Genomic DNA, 23,323 nt, shown 5'->3' with positions numbered 1-23,323 from the left:
GCTCAGCAGCAAGTTTCCAATTTTTCACAAAATTTTCAAAATCTGAATTTTTCATGGACAAGTACAGGTTTGAAGTGGATTTGAAGGGCCTTCCTATTAGAAATACCCCACAAATGACCCCATTATAAAAACTGCACCCCTCAAAGTATTCAAAATGACATTCAGTAAGGGTGTTAACCCTTTAGGTGTTTCACAGGAATAACAGCAAAATAAAGGAGAAAATTCAAACTCATTTTTTACACTCGCATGTTCTTGTAGACCCAGTTTTTGAATGGACAGGAGGTAAACGGAGACAAATCCTCTCAAAATTTTGGAGAGTGAGTTTTTCTAAAATGTTTTTTGGGGAGCATGTAACATTTAGGAAGCCCCTATGGTCCCAGAACAGCAGAAACCCCCCACATGGCATACCATTTTGGAAGCTACACCCCTTTAGGCATGTAACAAGGGGTCCAGTGATCCTTAACACCCCACAGGTGATGACTTTTCGTTAAAGTCGGATGTGTAAATGAAAAAAAAAAAAGTTTTCACTAAAGTGCATTTTTTTCCCAAATTTACCATTTTTATAAAGGGTATTGGGAGAAAATGCCCCCCAATATTTGTATCCCCATCTCTTCTGAGTATGGAAATACCCCATGTTAGGACGTAAAATGTTCTGAGGGCAAACTACAATGCTCAGAAGAGGAGACGTCACATTTGGCTTTTTGAAAGCGAATGTAGGTGAAATGGTTTTTGGGGGGCATGTCACATTTAGGAATCCCCTATGGTGCCAGAACAGCAAAAAAAACACATGGCATACTATTTTGGAAACGACACCCCTCAAGAAACATAAGGGGTACAGTGAGCCTTTACACCTCACAGGTATTTAACGACTTTTTGTTAAAGTTGGATGTGTAAATGAAAAAAAAATGTTTTCACTAAAATGCTGGTTTTTCCCCAAATTTAACATTTTTACAAAGGGTAATAGGAGAAAATTACCCCCCAAAAAAGTAGCCCCATTTCTTCTGTATGGAAATACCCCATGTTTGGACATCAAGTGCTCTGCTGGCGTACTACAATGCTCCAAAGAGGAGCGCCATTGAGCTTTTGGAAAGGGAATTTGATTGGAATGGAAGTCGGGGGCCAAGTGCGTTTACAAAGCCCCCTGTGGTGCCAGAACAGTGGACCTCCCCCACATGTGACAGCATTTTGGAAACTACACCCCTCACAGAATTTAATAAGGGGTCATTGAGTATTTACACTCCACTGGTGTTTGACAGATCTTTGGAACAGTGGGCTGAGCAAACCAAAAATTACATTTGTCATTTTCACGGACCACTGTTCCAAAAATCTGTCAGACACCTGTGGGGCATAAATGCTGTACCCCTTATTACATTATGTGAGTGGTGCAGTTTCCAAAATGGGGTCACATGAGGGAGGAGTCCATTGTTCTGGCACTATGGGGGCTTTGTAAACACACGTGGCCTTCAATTTCGGACAAATTTTCTCTTCAAAATCCCAATGACGCTCCTCTTCTGAGCATTGTAGTTCGCCCACAGAGCACTTTATATCAACATATGGGGTATTTATATATAAAAAAAATATAAGGTTACAAATTTTGGGGGGCTTTTTCCTATTTTCCCTTGTGAAAATGAAAAATTTAGGGTAACACCAGCATTTTAGTGAATTTTTTTTCTTATTTTCCCATCCAACTTTAATGAAAATTTGTGAAACACCTGTGGGGCGTTAAAGTTCACTATACCCCTTGTTACATTCCATGAAGGGTGTAGTTTCCAAAATGGGGTCACATGTGGGTATTTATTTTTTGGCGTTTATTTCAGAACCGCTGTAAAATCAGCCACCTCTGTGCAAATCGACAATTTTGGCCTAAAATGTACATGGTGTGCTCTCGCTCATGAGCCTTGTATGCCCGCAGATCTTTTTACGCCCACATATGGGGTATTTATGTATTCAGGAGAAATAGTGTTACAAATTTTGGGTGTTTTTTTCCTTTCACCTCTTTTGAAAATAAAAAGTAAAGGGCAACACCAGCATGTTGGTGTAATTTTTATTTTATTTTTTTACACTAACAGGCTGGTGTAGACCCCACTTTTTCCTTTTTATAAGGGGTAAAAGGAGAAAAAGACCCACAAAATTTGTAGTGCAATTTCTCCCGAGTACGGAAATACCCCATATGTGGCACTTAACTGTTTTCTTGAAATACGACAGGGCTCCGAAGTGAGAGAGTGCCATGCGCATTTGAGGACTAAATTAGGGATTGCATAGGGGTGGACATAGGGGTATTCTATGCCAGTGATTCTCTAACAGGGTGCCTCAAGCTGTTGCTAAACTCCCAGCATGCCTGGACAGTCAGTGGCTGTCCGAAATGCTGGGAGTTGTTTTTAGACAATGTAGCTCCAAATAAGTCAGTTATGGGCTAGCCTCTTATCCCCACCATTAATCAATTCGTTCAAATCACTCCGGAGATCAGGTTCTTTTGTCCATTTAAATAATTCTTCTAAAGGCATTCCTTTAAGGTATTATCTTTTGCACATTAAAGGACATCTGCAGCGTAATTAACACTTATCCCCTATCCACAGCGGTCGGACCCCCCGCGATCAAACACTTATCCCCTATCTTGTAGATAGGGGATAAGTGTATATTGTGCTGCAGTTGTCCTTTAAGCACAAGCACATTAGCACTTTCTCCATTATCCTGTGTACACTGTTTAATAGGACTGTTATAGTATAGGGACAGGGACCTGAGGCATGGGGGGGCGTCCTTATTGGGACGAGTGCCCCAGTTACATGCCACACAGTGAGGGGAAGGTGCTAATAGGGACAGGATTGCACTACACTTTGATGGATTGATAGGAAGTAGAGATGAGCGAACTTACAGTAAATTCGATTAGTCACGAACTTCTCGGCTCAGCAGTTGATGACTTTTCCTGCATAAATTAGTTCAGCTTTCAGGTGCTCCCGTGGGCTGGAAAAGGTGGATACAGTCCTAGGAGACTCTTTCCTAGGAATGTATCCACCTTTTCCAGCCCACCGGAGCACCTGAAGGCTGAACTAATTTACGCAGGAAAAGTCATCAACTGCCGAACCGAGAAGTTCGTGACAAATCGAATTTACTATAAGTTTGCTCATCTCTAATAGGAAGTGTAGGGACAGTACATATCAGTCTTTTCTCCAGTATTTAACCCTTCATATCCCGTGCAATCTAGCCCCTGGGAAACGTGCAATAATTAAGGAATCACCCGAACTGACTAAGTAGGGGGTCTCTATTTTGATGCATTAGTCACTGTATCACTGACTACAATATGTGCAATATATATGGTGGTGTTTAGTATTTGTTTAATTTCTATTCTCTGTAATATTATTTCCCTTTGTGGTCACAGGTGAATAATAGTTTAGTGTTTGTGTGTAGGGGTTATATGTGTTATCAAAATATACCCAATAAATTGCGATTTTATAACTTGTAAGTCATACCCCAGTGATTTGAACGAGTTGTTGTTTTGCAACAGCTGAAGGCTTTGTTTTGGAAACACTGCTGTACAATACGTTTTTCATTATTATAGGGGGGGGGGGGGTACAGTGTAACAGGGTGTATATGTAGTGTTTTACCCTTTATTATGTGTTTGTGTTTTTAGGGTACATTCGCACTGGCGGAGGTTTACAGTGAGCTTACCGCTAGGAGTTTGCGTTGTGGCGAAAAATTTGCCGGAGCTCATACTTGTAGCAGGAAACTTACTGTAAACCTGCCCGTGTGAATGTACCCTGTACATTGACATGGGGGGGGGGGGGGGGGTTTCAAACCTCCAGCTGTTTCAAAACTACAACTCCCAGCATGTACTGATCGCCGAAGTGCATGCTGGGAGATAGTTATGCAACAGCTGGAGGTACGCAACTACAACTCCCAGCATGCTGAGACAGCTGTTTGGGCATGCTGGGATTTTCAGTTTTGCTACATCTGGAGGGCTACAGTTTAGAAACCACTGCAGTGTGATCTCCAAACTGTGACCCTCCAGATGTTGCAAAACTACAAATCCCAGCATGACAGCTGTCTGGGCATGGTGGTAGTTGTAGTTTTGCAACATCTGGAGGGCAACAGTGTAGCGACCACTGTTTAGTGGTCTCAGACTGTAGCCCTCTAGATGTTGCTAGGCAACTTATCGGCTTCCGTCGGATCCAGCCGCAGGATTTGCCGCCCGACGATCTCCGACACAGATAGTCGCCCGCAGGGTAAGTGGACTTTGGTACCCGGTCCCCTTCGGTTTCCCGGTTCTGCTCTGCCTATTGTGGGTGGGCAGAACGGGGAAAACAAAAGTTAACCCCCCTGCCCTCGATCTGCTATTTGACATTGCTTCTAGATGCCCAATAGCAGGGATAAGAGGGGTGGCACCCCTGCCACCTCACTCCTATCCCTTCAAGGGGATCGTGGGTGTCTTGGACAACCGCGATCCCCCTTATATTCCGGGTCACCGTAGACCCGTAATCGCGCAAATCGCAAGTGTGAATTCACTTGCGATTTGCGCCAATCGCCAACATGGGGGGTCTGATGACCCCCCCTGGGCATTTGCGCGGGGTGCCTGCTGATCGATATCAGCAGTCACCTCGGTCCGGTCCCCGCCAAAATTCCCACGGGCGTAAAGGTATGTCCTTGGTCCTTAAGTACCAGGGATCAATGGCGTACCTGTATGCCCTTGGTCCTTAACAGGTTAATGTTTAAAGTGCCAGTGGTCAGAATTGCAAAAAATGATCTGGTCCTTAGGGTCCCAAGGGGTTAAAACTGCTGATAAGTAATCGGCACCTGCTATCTCCAAAGCTAAAGGGCAGATCGGGATGCTGCAAAAGATGGAGTAAGGCAAAGCAATCGCCAGTGCAGAACCGCTCTGATTGGTCCCCCAGCGTGTTACTGTGATCGACTATTATGGAAGGTAGATCATGAGAGTCTCTGAGGTACCACGCAATGCCTGGTGTAAGTAAAAGTCTGATCATGCGAATCCGCCAATTTCGTAAATAAGAGGCTAAAAAAAATATATATAAAACCCTTTTCGTGTGGTCTTATTCTAAAAGCCATACTTATTTTTTTCGGCCTGGTTAATTTTGTGATCGCATTTATTTTGTGCAGAGTTTTTTATTTACCCATTTTTGCTACACAAGCTTTTTGGAGGCAAAGTGACCAAATTTTCTTTTTATGGCGCTCACCGTGCTGTAAATATGTTCTCTTTATTCTGTGGGTCGGTACTTTCATGGCAATACCCAATTTATAAATTTTAATTTAAATTAATTTTGCTTCCTTTTTACTTCAAAATCCTTAAAAAAAAAAAAAAAAAACCTTTGCCCTTATGTGTGTTGCCATATTTTGGTAATCTTTTTTTCGGCCTGAGATTTTGCAAGATGAGCTCTACTTTTATTAGTATTTTTGCAATACATGCTACTTTCTGATAATTTCTATTCTGCCGTTCTGAAGGCAAGGCAAGCCAAAATTAGCAATCAGTGCAGGTTTTTTTTTTTCTAACAGCGTCCAACGTGCGGGATAAACGTTTTAGGTTTAAAATACACGTTGTTCTTAACGGGAAGCTTATTCTCTTTGTCTCCTTAGGGGATTTGAAGTGATTGTGTGATCGCTAGTATAGTATACAGCAGTACATCTCTACTGTTGCATACTATACCTGATTGTTACATACTGACAGCATGCCTGTGAGAGACAGCCATGATCTGACCTCTGGCTGCCATAGTATCCATGGGAACCCCAGGATCACAGCATAGGGTCCCTGATAAGTAACAGGGGGGAGACCCCTTGCTCTATCTTTCCTATAAATGTAGTGGTCAGTACTAACCGACATCCATAGAGTTAAAACTGCTGAGAGCAGTGCAATCTTTGTCTTGGCAGCTGTGGCAGGGTTCCATCTGTGACTGATAGGGGGTCCCACCGCCGATTCTGTGCGCTGTTTGAGTACCCGGGATCGGTAGGACGTATGGACACATCTGTTTTCAGCAAGGGTGCATCTATACCTCCTAGGTCAGGAAGAGGTTAAGGAAATAAAAGCCATGGACAAGCATTTTCTTCAGTTCTTCTGTACTTTTTATTTCTCTCAAGTTTTTATTATAATTTTTAAAAAAAATAGCTTTTTTGCTTCTACAGCTGTGAGCACTCTATTTTCTCTGTGTACTTTTATACAGCCTATATGATCATCCTTTGCAAAAAAAAATTGTATGTCTGTATCTTCACACAGTGTTTTATCAAAAACATCTAGAGGAAGACTGGTGCAGTCGCCCATCGCTTCATTGATTTTTAAAGAGGCCTGTGTAAAATTTTGAAAAAAGCAATCTGATTGTTGTTATTGAGCAACTGCACCACTCCTACTCTACAGAGGTGTTGCTTAACATTTTTTACTAAAGTGGAAAACATTCTTTGTAAAAAAAATTTCAACTGGTGCCAGAAAGTTAAACACAACTGTAAATAACTTCTATTAAAAGAAAAAAAAATCGTAATCCTCTCAGTACATAGCTGCTGTATACTATTCTTTTTACATTTATTTTATTTCTGACTGCAGTGCTCTGCTGACACCTCTGTCCAGTGTCAGGAACTGTCCAGAGCAGAAGAAAATCCCTATAGCAAACCTCTCCTGCTTCGCACAGTCCCTGACATGGACAGAGGTGTCAGCAGAGAGCACTGATCAAATAAATTCTAAAGGTAAAGAACTTCCTCTGTAGTATACAGCAGCTGATATATACTGGAAGGATTAAGATTTTTTTTTAACCTCTTAAGGACCAAGCCCATTTTGGCCTTAAGGACCAGAGCGTTTTTTGAACATCTGACCACTGTCACTATAAACATTAATAACTCTGGGATGCTTTTAGTTATTCTGATTCCGAGATTGTTTTTTCGTGACACATCCTACTTTAACATAGTAGTAGATTTTTGTGGTAACTTGCATCCTTTCTTGGTGAAAAATCCCAAAATTTGATAAAATTTGAAAATTTTGCATTTTTCTAACTTTGAAGCTTTCTGCTTGTAAGGAAAATGTAGATTACAATTTTTTTTTTTTTTGATTCACATCTACAATATGTCTACTTTATGTTTGCATCATAAAATTGATGAGTTTTTACTTTTGGAAGACACCAGAGGGCTTCAAAGTTCAGCAGCAATTTTCCAATTTTTCACAAAATTTTCAAACTCTTTTTCAGGGACCAGTTCAGTTTTGAAGTGGATTTGAAGGGTCTTCATATTAGAAATACCCCATAAGTGACCCCATTATAAAAACTACATCCCCCAAAGTATTCAAAATGACAGTCAGTGTTTTAACCCTTTAGGTGTTTCGCAGGAATAGCAGCAAAGTGAAGGAGAAAATTCAAAATCTTAATTTTTTACACTCGCATGTTTTTGTAGACCCAATTTTTGAATTTTTGCAAGTGGTAAAAAGAGAAATTTTTTACTTGTTTTTGTAGCCCAATTTCTCTTGAGTAAGGACATACCTCATATGTCCATGTAAAGTGTTCGGCGGGCGCAGTAGAGGGCTCAGAAGGGAAGGAGCAACAAGGGGATTTTGGAGAGAACATTTTTCTGAAATGGTTTTTGGGGGGCATGTCACCTTTAGGAAGCCCCTAGGGTGTCAAAATAGCAAAAATAAAAAATAAAAAACACATGGCATACCATTTTGGAAACTAGACCCCTCGGGAATGTAACATGGGATAAAGTGAGCCTTAATACCCCACAGGTGTTTCATGACTTTTGCAAATGTAAAAAAAAAAAAAAATAATAATAATTTACCTAAAATGCTTGTTTTCCCAAAAATTTTACATTTAAAAAAAGGGTAATGGCAGAAAATACCCCCCAAAATTTGAAGCCCAATTTCTCCCGATTCAGAAAACACCCCATATGGGGGTGAAAAGTGCTCTGCTGGCGCACTACAGGTCTCAGAAGAGGAGTAGTCACATTTGGCTTTTTGGAAGCAAATTTTGCTCTGGGGTCATGCCGCATTTAGGAAACCCCTATGGTGCAAGGACAGCAAAAAAACAACCCACATGGCATACCATTTTGGAAACTAGACCCCTTGGGGAACGTAACAAGGGGTTAAGTGAACCTTTATACCCCACAGGTGTTTCACGACTTTTGCATATGTAAAAAAAAATATATATTTTTTTGCCTAAAATGCTTGTTTTCTCTAAAATTTTACATTTTTAAAAAGGGTAAAAGCAGAAAATAGCCCCCCAAAATTTGTAACACAATTTCTCCCAAGTACGGCGATACCCCATATGTGGCCCTAAACTGTTGCCTTGAAATACAACAGTGCTCCAAAGTGAGAGCGCCATGCACATTTGAGGCCTAAATTAGGGACTTGCATAGGGGTGGTCGACATAGGGGTATTCTACGCCAGTGATTCCCAAACAGGGTGCCTCCAGCTGTTTTAAAACTCCCGGCATGCCTGGACAGTCAGTGGCTGTCCGGCAATACTGGGAGTAGTAGTTTTGCAACAGCTGGAGGCTCCGTTTTGGAAACAGTGGCGTACCAGACGTTTTTCATTTTTATTGGGGAGGGGGGCTGTGTAGGGGTATGTGTATATGTAGTGTTTTTTACTTTTTATTTTGTGTTAGTGTAGTGTAGTGTTTTTAGGGTACAGTCGCACGGGCGGGGGTTCACAGTAGTTTCTCGTTGGCAGTTTGAGCTGCGGCAGAAAATTAGCTGCAGCTCAAACTTGCAGCAGGATACTTACTGTAAACCTCCGCCCATGTGAGTGTACCCTGTACGTTCACATTTGGGAGGGGGGGGGGGAACATCCAGCTGTTGCAAAACTACAACTCCCAGCATGCGCTGAAAGACTGTACATGCTGAGTTTTAGTTTTGCAACAGCTGTAGGCACACTGGTTATGTATCACTGAGTTTGTGACCTAACTCCGTGTTTCACAACCAGTATGCCTCCAGCTGTTGCAAAACTACAACGGTGTTGCTGGGAGTTGTAGTTTGCAACAGCTGGAGGCACAACGGTCGTGAAACACTGAGTTAGGTTAAAAAAAAAACTTTGTTTCACAACCAGTGTGCCTTCAGCTGTTTCAAAACTACAACTCTCAGCAGTCACCGACTGCCAACGGGCTTGCTGGGAGTTGTAGTTATGCAGCCAGCAGATGCACCACTACAACTCCCAGCATGCACTTTAGCTGTTTGTGCAAGCTGGGGGTTGTAGTTATACAACAGCTGAAGGTACACTTTTCCATAGAAAAAAATGTGCCTCCAGATGTTGCAAAACAATAAGTCCCAGCATGCCCATAAGGGAATGCTGGGAGTTGTGGTGGTCTGCCTCCTGCTGTTGCATAACTACAGCTCCCAGCATGCCCTTTTTGCATGCTGGGAGCTGTTGCTAAGCAACAGCAGGAGGCTGTCACTCACCACCAACTGCTGCTCCACGCCGCCGCACACAGGTCAGTCCCTCTTCATCGCCGCCGCTCCTGGGGCCCCGATCCCAACAGGGACGCCGGGGATCGAGGTCCCCAGCTGCCGGGGTTAACTTCCTGCACCCGGTCACGTCCTCCGGAAGAGGGGCGGAGCGGGTTGCGGGAGTGACACCCGCAGCAGGTGCCCTGATTGGTCGGCCGGTAAACCGGCTGACGAATCAGGGCGATCGTGAGGTGGCACCAGTGCCACCTCAACCCTGCTGGCTACGGCTGTTCGGGGCCGTTAGAGACTGCCCCCGAACAGCCTGTAATTCCGGGTCACCGGAGACCCGATATCGCCGCAGATCGCTGGGCTGAATTGTCCAGCGATCTGCGGCCATCGCCGACATGGGGGAACATAATGATCCCCCTGGGCGATATGCCGCAATGCCTGCTGAACGATTTCAGCAGGCATCCGGGGCTCCGGTCCCCAACCAGCTAGCGGTGGGGACCGGATTTCCCACGGGCGTATGGATACGCCCTCGGTCCTTAAGGACTCGGAATGCAGGGCGTATCCATACGCCCTGTGTCCTGAAGAGGTTAATAGAAGTAATTTCAAAAATCTGTTCAACTTTCTGGCACCAGTTGATTTAAAAAAATAATTTCCACCGGAGTACCCCTTTACTCTCCCCCACTGTGTGCACTACTCAGACTAACTATATATCTCAAACTATGAGCTTTTCACATATGCAATACACATAGAATAAAGACAGTGTAAGCTATTTTTTTCTACTTTTATATTTTAGTGTGGCAGTAGCGAAAAAGAGAAATAACCAGGTTTAAAGAAAAAAAGGGCTATCCAGCATGTACAAACTGAAATATCCTCCAGATATGCCCGCAACATTAAATTAGGAAGAGTCAAACCCTCTGGATTAACACCAAAATCAACTTACTTGCACACACAACACTAGTAGGGGTGCAAGGTACTGTAGCGTTGTCCCATTCATGTGAATGGGGTAATGCTGCAGCTTGCACTGCCACAGCTGATTAGAAGCGTGCCAGGAGTCAGACCCATGCTGACCTAATTTTATTGCCCTTTCTGGTGAACAGGCCATCCAATTTTACAGGTTGCATAGCCCCTTTAAAGTGACTGGCACATCAAGAATCTAGATCTTAAACTCATTCAACATTTTTGTTAAAACAGTCCTAAATCAGAGTCAAGAATATTATGTGAAGACATTTGATCAAATGCTTAGAGAGCAATTTACACAAAATAAGGCCAAAGGTTTGTATACAAAATGTGAGGTTATTTTAAACTGTTGTATTTTTTATGGAGATTAACATTAAAGTGAAATTTGTTTACTACAAAGTACTTTTGTTTCTCAGTGTAGACAAAACAAAGGCAAAAAAAAAAATAAAGGAAACAAAAAAAAAACGTGCAAGTTAATTTTCCCTTCAATTTTGTTTATTGATGTACTAAACATGGAAAAAATACAAAGGATTCAAACACAAAATAAAAACACATACAGCCTGTTAAATACTTAACATAATATATATTTAACAGATGTGTTGTCATACAGTACTAGCTCAAAGCAAACACCAGTCTCACATTTTACCAAGTGCTCTGAGAAAGACTCCAAAGTGAGGAAAAATTTTCATGCTCTTTTACCAATGATAGATCTATAATTGAATAGAACTGTAAATATGTATTCCAATACTGCAAAACATTTATAGGTTTCTATATAAATATATCTTAAATACTTTATTCAAAGCAGCTGTAAGAAAATTTAAGGATGGCCATGCCACGGTTTATGGAGAACTCGCCTGAAGAAAAAGCCTGAAAAGGAGCATGAAAACTTACCTGAACACTTTGTTACGCACTTTTCACAGTATATTTACTGAACTATCATAAAAATAACATACAAAACTGAAAAAAAAAAAAAGCATATGCCAGTGATATACATTATGTAATGCATAGCACACACTGCTTGGCCTTAGAGGAAGCATTTAAACTTGTGCAAAAAAAAAAAAAAACCTCACAAAAGTAAATTAATAATGCTTTACTTTATACCTGTAGAAGGCACCAAATCCTCTAACTGTGGACCCCACTTTCTTAATCCCTTTCTTAGTTACTAACCATCAAAAACTTTGTTAAGCTGTTTATGAATTGAGTTGGATTTTCCAAAGCATATACAAAATAAGTCTAGTTACTTTTATACAACATACATAAATCACAAGTGTGTAAACAAGTGGTACCCAGACTCCATATGATCCAAAAAAAAAAAAAAAAAAAATTATGCATATTTCAAGTTCTCAAGACCAGAACATAAAAATGGCGCTTAACTAACAATATAGTTACGGTACATACACAACTAAAAATACAGGTACAAAAATGTCTCATCACTTTGCCTTACAAAAGAACAAAAATAAAAATAGTGAACTTAAATATGAGACCTAGCAGCAACAGATGTGTACAATCTACCAGCAATCCTCCAGGAAGCTGAAGACATCATCATGGCTAGGTTTCTTTTTCCTCTACCCTTAAATGATTATAGAATAATATGTACAATACATAAAAGCTCAGGTGCTAGCTTTCAACAGAATCACATTTCTTAAAGGACAAAATTGTGCCACTTTGTAGGTTGGCAATGCCAACTTTCTTACACAAAATTGTAAATTGTATAAAGCTAAATTAAATATTCAAACAAGACTGCAAGTACATCACTAAACACCATGAGCTCCTTCTGAAGGGAATGATTTAGGAAGAACAGATTTTTTCCCCAAAAATCTTTCAACAATTTAATTGTTCTTACCAGCTCATATATACTTTGATTTGTTTCATTTCATTTGAATTACAAACTGATGTGAGCAATTGCAGAATAACCAGGATGATCAACAGGAAAATGAAATTAGAACCAAGCAATACCAAGGTTTCATTATTGATACAAAAACGCTAACAAAAAAGTAAAAGGGAATAAAAAAATGCACCCTTTTCTCTCTTTTATTCCGAACCAGAAGTAGGGCAGTATCCTGTCTTCAAAAATATCGATCACACACAAATATCCTGGCAAGTTTTAAAAGCTCACAAGGTTGTCATATGAAGTAGATTTTGCAAAGTATTCAAGTCAAAATAGTGTGTTCCAGGACCAGTAAAAAGTTTGTTCAAATTTTTTTATTTTACTTTTTTATAAAAATAGATGCTTTTTATTATTTGAAACCCACATCAAAGAGGTTATCATCTCTTTGGCAAGGTACTACTTTATGAAAAGTCTGCAGTAATCTTACAATAGAATTCTTAGAACTGAGGCCTTCCTTGCCCCTTAAACTTAAATAGTTGCAACATAATGCTTTACACATACAAATAAAATAAAATAAAATATTTATAAAATAATTCTCATGAATCACAATATAAACACTATAAACAATATAAAAGAAAAGTTTACAGAACAGAAAATTCAACGCAAAGTTTTTTTTCCTTTTTAAATCCTTTTAAACACACAGGATCGAAGGCAATAATGTAAAAACAAAAAAAAAAATACTTCCCATTGCAGAAATAGTAAAAGGCCCCGACAACTGAAGGCATTAGAATGCAATGGGACAGGTAAAAACCCTGTTACGTAATGTCCATTGTCAAACATAAAGGATAAGATATTCAAAGACTAGTTATAACAAAATCTCACAAATGCTAAGGTTGCTTACCATTTCTAACTTTGCCTACCTCACCCCCACACACTGTGTGTAAGTACTATCAAAGCAGAAAGTTTCTTAACTTGCCTTTGATGCTTGTGTGTGTTAACAGGAGTGAGGTTAACTTGTTAAGCTTTGTGCGTTTTGCTTGTTTTGAATGACACCTGCAAAACTCTGTCACCAAGGCGGTACCCGTTAAGACTCGCGATAGCCATTGCTGCCTCATCATAGTTTGTCATAGTCACAAAACCAAAGCCCTTGCATTTGTTTGTGTTGAAGTCACGGATAACTTTAACGTTGGTGACCGCTCCAAAGGGGCCAAACATCTGCCACAAGATGCTTTCATCTGCGTCGGGTGCCAAGTTGTACACAAATATGCACCATCCAGTGCCAGCATGTCCAGGGAAGTTTATACCAGCTAAATTGGTCATACCATCGATAGTCATTGGTGAGAATCTACTAAAAAAAAACAATGCAAAAGACAATATGTTAGTCTTGCCTGTTAGTAACCTGTATAAGTTGAAAAAGCAAAGAAAAACAAACATGCAAAAAATAAACCAAAAATGTAAATTAGAGACGCTCATGCAAAACATTACTTTAAGGTAAAAAAAAAAAAAATAATAATATGATGGCACAGTAAACTTAACATAGAAAAGTTGTTGGATGGTAGGTATGCCAAATGGAAACATAACTGTGAAAATAAACTTAAAAGAATAAATGTTCCCAGTTTTTAAAACACGTATGTTTACTAATTGTAATGCTATTAAAATTATTTAAAAAAAATTTAGATAGAAAAGAGAGAAAAGGCAACTTGAGTAAAACAGACCAGTATATTGATTCTCTATTTACCTCCTATAGAATAGGTAGTATAATCAGGCAGGGCTCAAACTGAGAAATTTTCAAGCATTATTCCTCTTAAGTATGCTTGTAAATTTCGGTGCAGCAGAATCTCATTCAGAATGTCAACATGTCAACAGCGGACCTTTTGCGGCTGAAATTCCATCACCGAAAGAATGTTCTTGCTCATTCTTTCAGTGGAGGTCATGTGGAATGCATTGCAGTCTATGACGCTGTTCAGAGCGCCCTCAGATTCTCTGGCTAAGAATCTGCAATGTGAACCTAGCCTGAGAGGTATTGAGGCAGTTCTGGTCTATATACAGAACTACCTATCAAGTCCTAATATTACAGATATTGTTAATGCTTAAGTAGAATGCTTCTGTATTGTTAAAATATCGCTAAGATTAAACAAGGTCATGTTAAAGTTACAGCAAAGCTGTGCACATGGTTATATGCATTGTATTCATTATAGAAGATGGCTTTAATGGACAGGTACTGAAGAAAGTTCTCTTCCAGTTTTATTAGTCAGATATGGACCCAGTTAGTAGTAGTACAAGTCCTTCCTATGAGGTGTGTTTTACACACAGCTGTTTGTGGCACTTTGAGCCAGAGTCAGAACTGGATCCAGAAGAGAAAGAAAAAAAAAACTGTTTAAGTTCTTCCTCTATATTCCCACAAAACCTGAATGTGAACACCTTAATATCTACTCATTCTTTTTAAAACTTTGGCCAAAAAAATAAAGAAAATAAAAGAAACCCACACCATAGCATTGGTTCATGGGTTTGTTCATACTGAGTAATTTGAGCGGAATTCCGCAAGCAGAGATTCCATCTGGCAGTCTCTGCCATAATCCTTCGGTGGTAAGACCGCGCGTCCTTGCGCAGTCACTTAACAGGTTTATTCTTTGCGCAGATAAATTTCAGCTGCGGAATTCTCCACCACTAGATTTCTGCAGTGTGAACAGGTCAGCGGAAGACCTGTTGACACTTATGTTAGGGGTTCACACAATTACTATGCATGATGCACAAGAAATTTGGCCCCACCTGTGCTAAAATTGTGGAGCACAGCAACTGAGGCAAATTCATTATGCTGGGTGCACCAAAAAGAACAAAAAACAGGAAAATATGCCTTGTTTGACAGGAAAGAAAGCTTGGCATGGGTGGAAAAGGGCATCGACTAAAATGCCCAAATTCTGAAGCATTATTTTTGCCTGAAGTAAAAGTCTGTTTGGCACTGCTCAAATCTGCATCACTCAGTATATGGACGGGTATGGCTGAGAAAACTGTTGTGTGATGACAGGTGGTGCTCTGACTAATCCAGGTATATATCAATGTGATGCAAAGAGAAATAATACAGTCACCAATTCATCTTCATTGTTTCTTTATTGAAAATACTCACATGTATACATATATGCGATGGGGAGGGACATGCACGGGGGTACAGCTAGGTTGCGACAGCAGCCGTTTCGCACTACAATAGTGCTTCTTCAGGTCCCTGCTGTAGCCGTCTACCTGTACCCCACGGTGTATGTCCCCCCTCGTCGCATATTTTTATACTAGGGCTGCACGATGTATTGCAAAAGCAATCGAATCGCGATTTTTGCTTTTTGCAATATAGCAATACGGCCCCCCGGGAAAACATGCCATTATCTGCTCGGGCTGGCTCCCGTGGCGGGGGCCGGCCAGAGCAGGTAAACACTAATTTAAATACTAAAAGTCAGTATTTCCCAACCAGAGGGGCCTCCAGTTGTTGCAAAACTACAACTCTTAGCATGCCCGGACTGGCAAAGGCTGTCCGGGCATGCTGGGAGTAGTAGTTTCACAACAGCTGGAGGCACCCTGCTAGATTAGTCTCCATGCGCACCAGAGTTTCCTCACTTCTTAGTAGGCAGTAGGACCTTTTCAGTCAATCACTGGCTGCAGTGGTGTCAAGTGTCAAGCCAGTGATTAGCTTATGGGGAAAGGTCTTGTACTGCAGCATTACACTAGGTTGAAATCCGCCCGGGAAACCCAGTGTATTGCTGCAGTACAAGAAAGTTACAGGGGAGGAGGGAGAATGTGGCAAGGGGAGGAGGGAGAATGTGGCAAGGGGTGGAGGAGAATGTGGCAAGGGGTGGAGGAGAATGTGGCAAGGGGTGGAGGAGAATGTGGCAAGGGGTGGAGGAGAATGTGGCAAGGGGTGGAGGAGAATGTGGCAAGGGGTGGAGGAGAATGTGGCAAGGGGTGGAGGAGAATGTGGCAAGGGGTGGAGGAGAATGTGGCAAGGGGTGGAGGAGAATGTGGCAAGGGGTGGAGGAGAATGTGGCAAGGGGTGGAGGAGAATGTGACAAGGGGTGGAGGAGAATGTGACAAGGGGTGGAGGAGAATGTGGCAAGGGGTGGAAGAGAATGTGGCAAGGGGTGGAAGAGAATGTGGCAAGGGGTGGAGGAGAATGTGGCAAGGGGTGGAAGAGAATGTGGCAAGGGGTGGAAGAGAATGTGGCAAGGGGTGGAAGAGAATGTGGCAAGGGGTGGAAGAGAATGTGGCAAGGGGTGGAAGAGAATGTGGCAAGGGGTGGAAGAGAATGTGGCAAGGGGTGGAAGAGAATGTGACAAGGGGTGGAAGAGAATGTGACAAGGGGTGGAAGAGAATGTGACAAGGGGTGGAAGAGAATGTGACAAGGGGTGGAGGAGAATGTGACAAGGGGTGGAGGAGAATGTGACAAGGGGTGGAGGAGAATGTGACAAGGGGTGGAGGAGAATGTGACAAGGGGTGGAGGAGAATGTGACAAGGGGTGGAGGAGAATGTGACAAGGGGTGGAGGAGAATGTGACAAGGGGTGGAGGAGAATGTGACAAGGGGTGGAGGAGAATGTGACAAGGGGTGGAGGAGAATGTGACAAGGGGTGGAGGAGAATGTGACAAGGGGGGGAGGAGAATGTGGCAAGGGGGGGAAGAGAATGTGGCAAGGGGTGAAAGAGAATGTGGCAAGGGGTGAAAGAGAATGTGGCAAGGGGTGAAAGAGAATGTGGCAAGGGGTGGAAGAGAATGTGGCAAGGGGTGGAAGAGAATGTGGCAAGGGGTGGAGGAGAATGTGACAAGGGGTGGAGGAGAATGTGACAAGGGGTGGAGGAGAATGTGACAAGGGGTGGAGGAGAATGTGACAAGGGGTGGAGGAGAATGTGACAAGGGGTGGAGGAGAATGTGACAAGGGGTGGAGGAGAATGTGACAAGGGGTGGAGGAGAATGTGACAAGGGGTGGAGGAGAATGTGACAAGGGGTGGAGGAGAATGTGACAAGGGGTGGAGGAGAATGTGACAAGGGGTGGAGGAGAATGTGACAAGGGGTGGAGGAGAATGTGACAAGGGGTGGAGGAGAATGTGACAAGGGGTGGAGGAGAATGTGACAAGGGGTGGAGGAGAATGTGACAAGGGGTGGAGGAGAATGTGACAAGGGGTGGAGGAGAATGTGGCAAGGGGTGGAGGAGAATGTGACAAGGGGTGGAGGAGAATGTGACAAGGGGTGGAGGAGAATGTGGCAAGGGGTGGAAGAGAATGTGGCAAGGGGTGGAAGAGAATGTGGCAAGGGGTGGAGGAGAATGTGGCAAGGGGTGGAAGAGAATGTGGCAAGGGGTGGAAGAGAATGTGGCAAGGGGTGGAAGAGAATGTGGCAAGGGGTGGAAGAGAATGTGGCAAGGGGTGGAAGAGAATGTGGCAAGGGGTGGAAGAGAATGTGGCAAGGGGTGGAAGAGAATGTGACATGGGGTGGAAGAGAATGTGACATGGGGTGGAAGAGAATGTGACAAGGGGTGGAGGAGAATGTGACAAGGGGTGGAGGAGAATGTGACAAGGGGTGGAGGAGAATGTGACAAGGGGTGGAGGAGAATGTGACAAGGGGTGGAGGAGAATGTGACAAGGGGTGGAGGAGAATGTGACAAGGGGTGGAGGAGAATGTGACAAGGGGTGGAGGAGAATGTGACAAGGGGTGGAGGAGAATGTGACAAGGGGTGGAGGAGAATGTGACAAGGGGTGGAGGAGAATGTGACAAGGGGTGGAGGAGAATGTGACAAGGGGGGGAGGAGAATGTGACAAGGGGGGGAGGAGAATGTGACAAGGGGTGGAAGAGAATGTGGCAAGGGGTGGAAGAGAATGTGGCAAGGGGTGAAAGAGAATGTGGCAAGGGGTGGAAGAGAATGTGGCAAGGGGTGGAAGAGAATGTGGCAAGGGGTGGAAGAGAATGTGGCAAGGGGTGGAGGAGAATGTGGCAAGGGGTGGAGGAGAATGTGACAAGGGGTGGAGGAGAATGTGACAAGGGGTGGAGGAGAATGTGACAAGGGGTGGAGGAGAATGTGACAAGGGGTGGAGGAGAATGTGACAAGGGGTGGAGGAGAATGTGACAAGGGGTGGAGGAGAATGTGACAAGGGGTGGAGGAGAATGTGACAAGGGGTGGAGGAGAATGTGACAAGGGGTGGAGGAGAATGTGACAAGGGGTGGAGGAGAATGTGACAAGGGGTGGAGGAGAATGTGACAAGGGGTGGAGGAGAATGTGACAAGGGGTGGAGGAGAATGTGACAAGGGGTGGAGGAGAATGTGACAAGGGGTGGAGGAGAATGTGACAAGGGGTGGAGGAGAATGTGACAAGGGGGGGAGGAGAATGTGACAAGGGGTGGAAGAGAATGTGGCAAGGGGTGGAAGAGAATGTGGCAAGGGGTGGAAGAGAATGTGGCAAGGGGTGGAAGAGAATGTGGCAAGGGGTGGAAGAGAATGTGGCAAGGGGTGGAAGAGAATGTGGCAAGGGGTGGAAGAGAATGTGGCAAGGGGTGGAAGAGAATGTGGCAAGGGGTGGAAGAGAATGTGGCAAGGGGTGGAAGAGAATGTGGCAAGGGGTGGAAGAGAATGTGACAAGGGGTGGAAGACAATGTGACAAGGGGTGGAGGAGAATGTGACAAGGGGTGGAGGAGAATGTGACAAGGGGTGGAGGAGAATGTGACAAGGGGTGGAGGAGAATGTGACAAGGGGTGGAGGAGAATGTGACAAGGGGTGGAGGAGAATGTGACAAGGGGTGGAGGAGAATGTGACAAGGGGTGGAGGAGAATGTGACAAGGGGTGGAGGAGAATGTGACAAGGGGGGGAGGAGAATGTGACAAGGGGGGGAGGAGAATGTGACAAGGGGGGGAGGAGAATGTGACAAGGGGGGGAGGAGAATGTGACAAGGGGGGGAGGAGAATGTGACAAGGGGGGGAGGAGAATGTGACAAGGGGGGGAGGAGAATGTGACAAGGGGGGGAGGAGAATGTGACAAGGGGGGGAGGAGAATGTGACAGGGGGGGGGAGAATGTGACAAGGGGGGGGGGAGAATGTGACAAGGGGGGGGAGAATGTGACAAGGGGGGGGGGAGAATGTGACAAGGGGGGGGAGAATGTGACAAGGGGGAGGAGAATGTGACAAGGGGGAGGAGAATGTGACAAGGGGGAGGAGAATGTGACAAGGGGGAGGAGAATGTGACAAGGGGGAGGAGAATGTGACAAGGGGGAGGAGAATGTGACATGGGGGAGGAGAATGTGACAAGGGGGAGGAGAATGTGACAAGGGGGAGGAGAAGGTGACAAGGGGGAGGAGAATGTGACAAGGGGGAGGAGAATGTGACAAGGGGGAGGAGAATGTGACAAGGGGGAGGAGAATGTGAAATAGGCGATTGGACATGTAATGGGTAGGTAGATTTGAAATGGAGGCGATTGGACATTAAATGGGGGGATTTTACCTTTTTTTATTATATCGCATCGCATATCGAAATTGCAATATTTATGCCCAAAATCGCAATTGCACATTTTCCCCATATAGTGCAGCCCTAATGTATACATGTGAGTATTTTCAATAAAGAAGAAACAACGAATATGAATCGGTGAGTGGCCAACTGCATTATTTCTCACTGCATCACATTGATATTGCCTGAAGTAAGTCTACTTCAATAGTCAGAGTAAATAAAAACTTGACAATCAGCCTGAGCCACGGTGATAAAATCGGTTGTATTTGAAGTCTGTCCATCCATGTTTGCACTGCTTAAAAAAAAAACATTTGCCCTCTTTGCAACTTTGCTCAAACCTAACAACTTTTTGGGAGATTGCTACATACAGAAAGCAAAAATGTGTGCATTGGCTATGGTACAAAACTTAAATACTACATGAAAAAAGGTACTTAAATATTACCCATGCACCACTTAATTTATGTAAAAATAGTTTACCTGCTATAAGGGAACAAAAAAAAAATAAAAAATAAATGGATCCTGAAGTCAACACAAAACTAGTTTTGAATGAATTTAAAAGAAAAGACAAAGATACACGCAAAATTTGATCGGTCATCCAACAATGAGGGCGATGTGGAAAAAGTTACAAGCGAATGCAGATGTAAAGATGTGAAGACAAAAATGGTGCAAACAACAAGCCCACAAGTATATTGAAAAAAAAGAAATAAATCTGCAGGAGTTTACCTCTTTATGCCTCCATAAGCCATATTGAGCAAATTGTCCAACCTGCAAAACACATTTGGCAGATTGTTCAGTCTTGGCACAAACTGCCCCATTAAAACTGAGTGCAGCATTAGCCCTGACCAACAAACATTTTTTTCTTTGCTTACCAAATGCAATATAATTGTCTTTAGAATGGCACTTTTATTCAACAAAATTCTTTTATAAAACACTAATTTATAAAACTATTTTATTCAAAAAGCTCAGTTTTCTTCTACCTTCTCAGGGAGGTCTTATGCAGTGTTTGTTGCAGCTTTTTGAGCCAAAGGCAGGAGTGGATTTAAAAAGGAATTGGAAATAGTAAGGACGTCATGTTGCTGCTAAATTGGCTCAAAAGAACTGAAAGATTTTTGATTGGGCACAGGTAGAGATGTAAAAGTCCTGGAAATTTTAAAACCATGGAAAAAAAAACACAGCATTTTTTTCTTAATTTTTCCAAAAATTTCCATTTTGTTCCAGGGATAAAAAACAAACACACAGGAAAAAAGAACTGTATGGAATAGTTTTCCAAACTGAAAATCATTTAATTGCTGTATGAGAGAAAAATAAAACCAATGAACTTGTCAGCCAGACAAATAAGCAAACATCAGCTGTGACAGGGGAAAACATTAAAGGAGAACTATGGGATTGAAAAATGTATCCCCTATCCTAAGGATAGGGGATAAAATTTTCAATTCCGTAGTTCTCCTTTAATAGGAATCAGAAATATAGGAGATAAAATATAAATGATCTGAGGGAACAGAAACCAACTACTTTAAAAGTCCCAAAATGGAGCCTGGCCACAAACCAAACTGAAACCACCTTCCCTACAGCTCCCCTAGAGACAGAAATGCACATATTTGATCTTTAAAAATTCAATTTTCAATATTTACATTGTATTCCAGAATTCGCTTGTCTTCAGGTGAGACAGGAGAACTTGCAAAGTTTCTCAGATTTCTTTCATGAAGGTCAAATTATTATATAAAGATGAGCGAACTTACAGTAAATTTGATTCGTCACGAACTTCTCGGCTCGGCAGTTGATGACTTTTCCTGCATAAATTAGTTCAGCTTTCCGGTGGGCTGGAAAAGGTGGATACAGTCCAAGGAGACTCTTTCCTAGGAATGTATCCACCTTTTCCAGCCCACCAGAGCACCTGAAGGCTGAACTAATTTACGCAGGAAAAGTCATCAACTGCCGAGACGAGAAGTTCGTGACGAATCAAATTTACTGTCAACTCGCTCATCTCTAATTATATAGTTCGGATACCATCTTATATGCAGATTATTATAAGAGCGCATATTCCATTCTCAAAAAAAAAAAAAAAAAAAACATTTCCCCCCCTTCCCATTTCTAGCCACAGGTTTTCTATAACCCATTAACCTGTTGGGGATGGAGGCCTCGCGTCCCAGTACTTAAGGAAGGAGGGCATACCTGTATGTCCTCGGCCCGTTTCCGGGGTTTGAAGCATGCTCACGCGCTGGCCACACTTCAAATCGGTGGGTCCCGACTGCTATCAGTTGGTATCTATTGCCAATCAGGCCGATGCCCGGCATTAACCCTTTTAGACGCCACGATCAATCTTAAGTATAAGTATCCTGGCAGCTCAGTAGAGCTGATCATGAGCATCGAGGTGAAACAGCGATGTCCCGATCTGCTCAGAGGACCCTTACCTGCCTCCTCGCTATCTGATCTGTGATCTGCTACTCCCAGCCTGCTATGCAGGCTGGAGCAGCAGAGCACTGATCACACTGATCAATGCTATGCTATGCCATAGCATTGATCAGTATATGCAATAAAAAGATTGCATGGCATGGGCTAAAAAATAAAAATAAAGTGTTAAAAAAAAAGTTTATGAAAGTGAACTAACCCCTTCCTAATAAAAGTTTAAATTCATACCATTTTCCATTTTTTAAATAAAATAAAAAATAATCATATGTGGTACCGCCTCATGCTTAACCCCTTAAGGACCCGGGGTTTTTCAGTTTTTTTGCATTTTAGTTTTTTCCTCCTTACTAGAGATGAGCGAATTTACAGTAAATTCGATTCGTCACAAACTTCTCGGCTCGGCAGTTGATGACTTTTCCTGCATAAATTTGTTCAGCTTTCGGGTGCTCCCGTGGGCTGGAAAAGGTGGATACAGTCCTAGGAGACTCTTTCCTAGGAATGTATCCACCTTTTCCAGCCCACCGGAGCACCTGAAGTCTGAACTAATTTACGCAGGATAAGCCATCAACTGCCGAGCCGAGAAGTTCGTGACGAATCGAATTTACTGTAAGTTCGCTCATCTCTACTCCTTACCTTTAAAAAAATCATAACTCTTTCAATTTTTCACCTAAAAATCCATATGATAGCTTATTTTTTGCACCACTAATTCTACTTTGTAATGACGTCAGTCATTTTACCCAAAAATCTAAGGCGAATTGAAAAAAAAATCATTGAGGGACAAAATTGAAAAAAAAAATAATAATAATTTGTTGTAACTTTTGGGGGCTTCTGTTTCTACACAGTAAATTTTTCTGTAGAAATGACACCCCCTCTTTATTCTGTAGGTCCATACGGTTAAAATGATAACCTACTTATGTAGGTTTGATTTTGTCGTACTTCTGGAAAAAATGAAAACTACATGCAGGAACATTTATACATTTAAAATGGTCATCTTCTGACCCCTATAACTTTTTTATTTTTCCAAATGTGGGGTGGTATGAGGGCTCATTTTTTGCACCGTGATTTTTTAGAGGTGCCATTTTTGAAGTTTTTAGAGGTGCCATTTTTGCATTGATAGGACTTATTGATCGGACTTATTGATTGGTCTTATTGATCCGCCCCTCAATGCAAGGCTATGGGAGGGGGCGTGACAGCTGTCACGCCCCCTCCCATAGCCTTGCATTGAGGGGCGGAGCGAGACGTCACACAGGGGCGGAGGCGTGACGTCACACGGGGGCGGAGGCGTGACGTCACACACCGTCG

General features: G+C 42.7%; 1 protein-coding gene across 15 annotated transcripts in view; it reads right to left on the bottom strand.

Moving 5' to 3' along the window:
* Positions 1–10,918: 10,918 nt before the first annotated feature.
* The window catches only part of ELAVL2 (ELAV like RNA binding protein 2), a 240,280-nt gene continuing 227,875 nt past the window's right edge, over positions 10,919–23,323 (bottom strand). For 11 of the 15 annotated variants that reach the window (XM_056520561.1, XM_056520532.1, XM_056520556.1 and 8 more), the window contains 2 exons: positions 20,339–20,380; positions 10,919–13,499 (listed from right to left, as the gene is read on the bottom strand). In XM_056520561.1, coding sequence (XP_056376536.1) covers positions 13,169–13,499; positions 20,339–20,380 — 373 coding nt within the window. In that variant the 3' untranslated portion in view covers positions 10,919–13,168. The remainder of the gene's footprint in view (positions 13,500–20,338; positions 20,381–23,323) is intronic. The other 4 variants (XM_056520571.1, XM_056520542.1, XM_056520593.1 and 1 more) reach the window with 3 other exon arrangements.

The sequence above is a fragment of the Hyla sarda genome, chromosome 1, assembly GCF_029499605.1.
Source record: "Hyla sarda isolate aHylSar1 chromosome 1, aHylSar1.hap1, whole genome shotgun sequence".
Lineage (NCBI taxonomy): Eukaryota > Metazoa > Chordata > Amphibia > Anura > Hylidae > Hyla > Hyla sarda.
The sequence above is the reverse complement of the archived record's forward strand: the minus strand, read 5'-3'. Positions and strand labels throughout refer to the sequence as shown.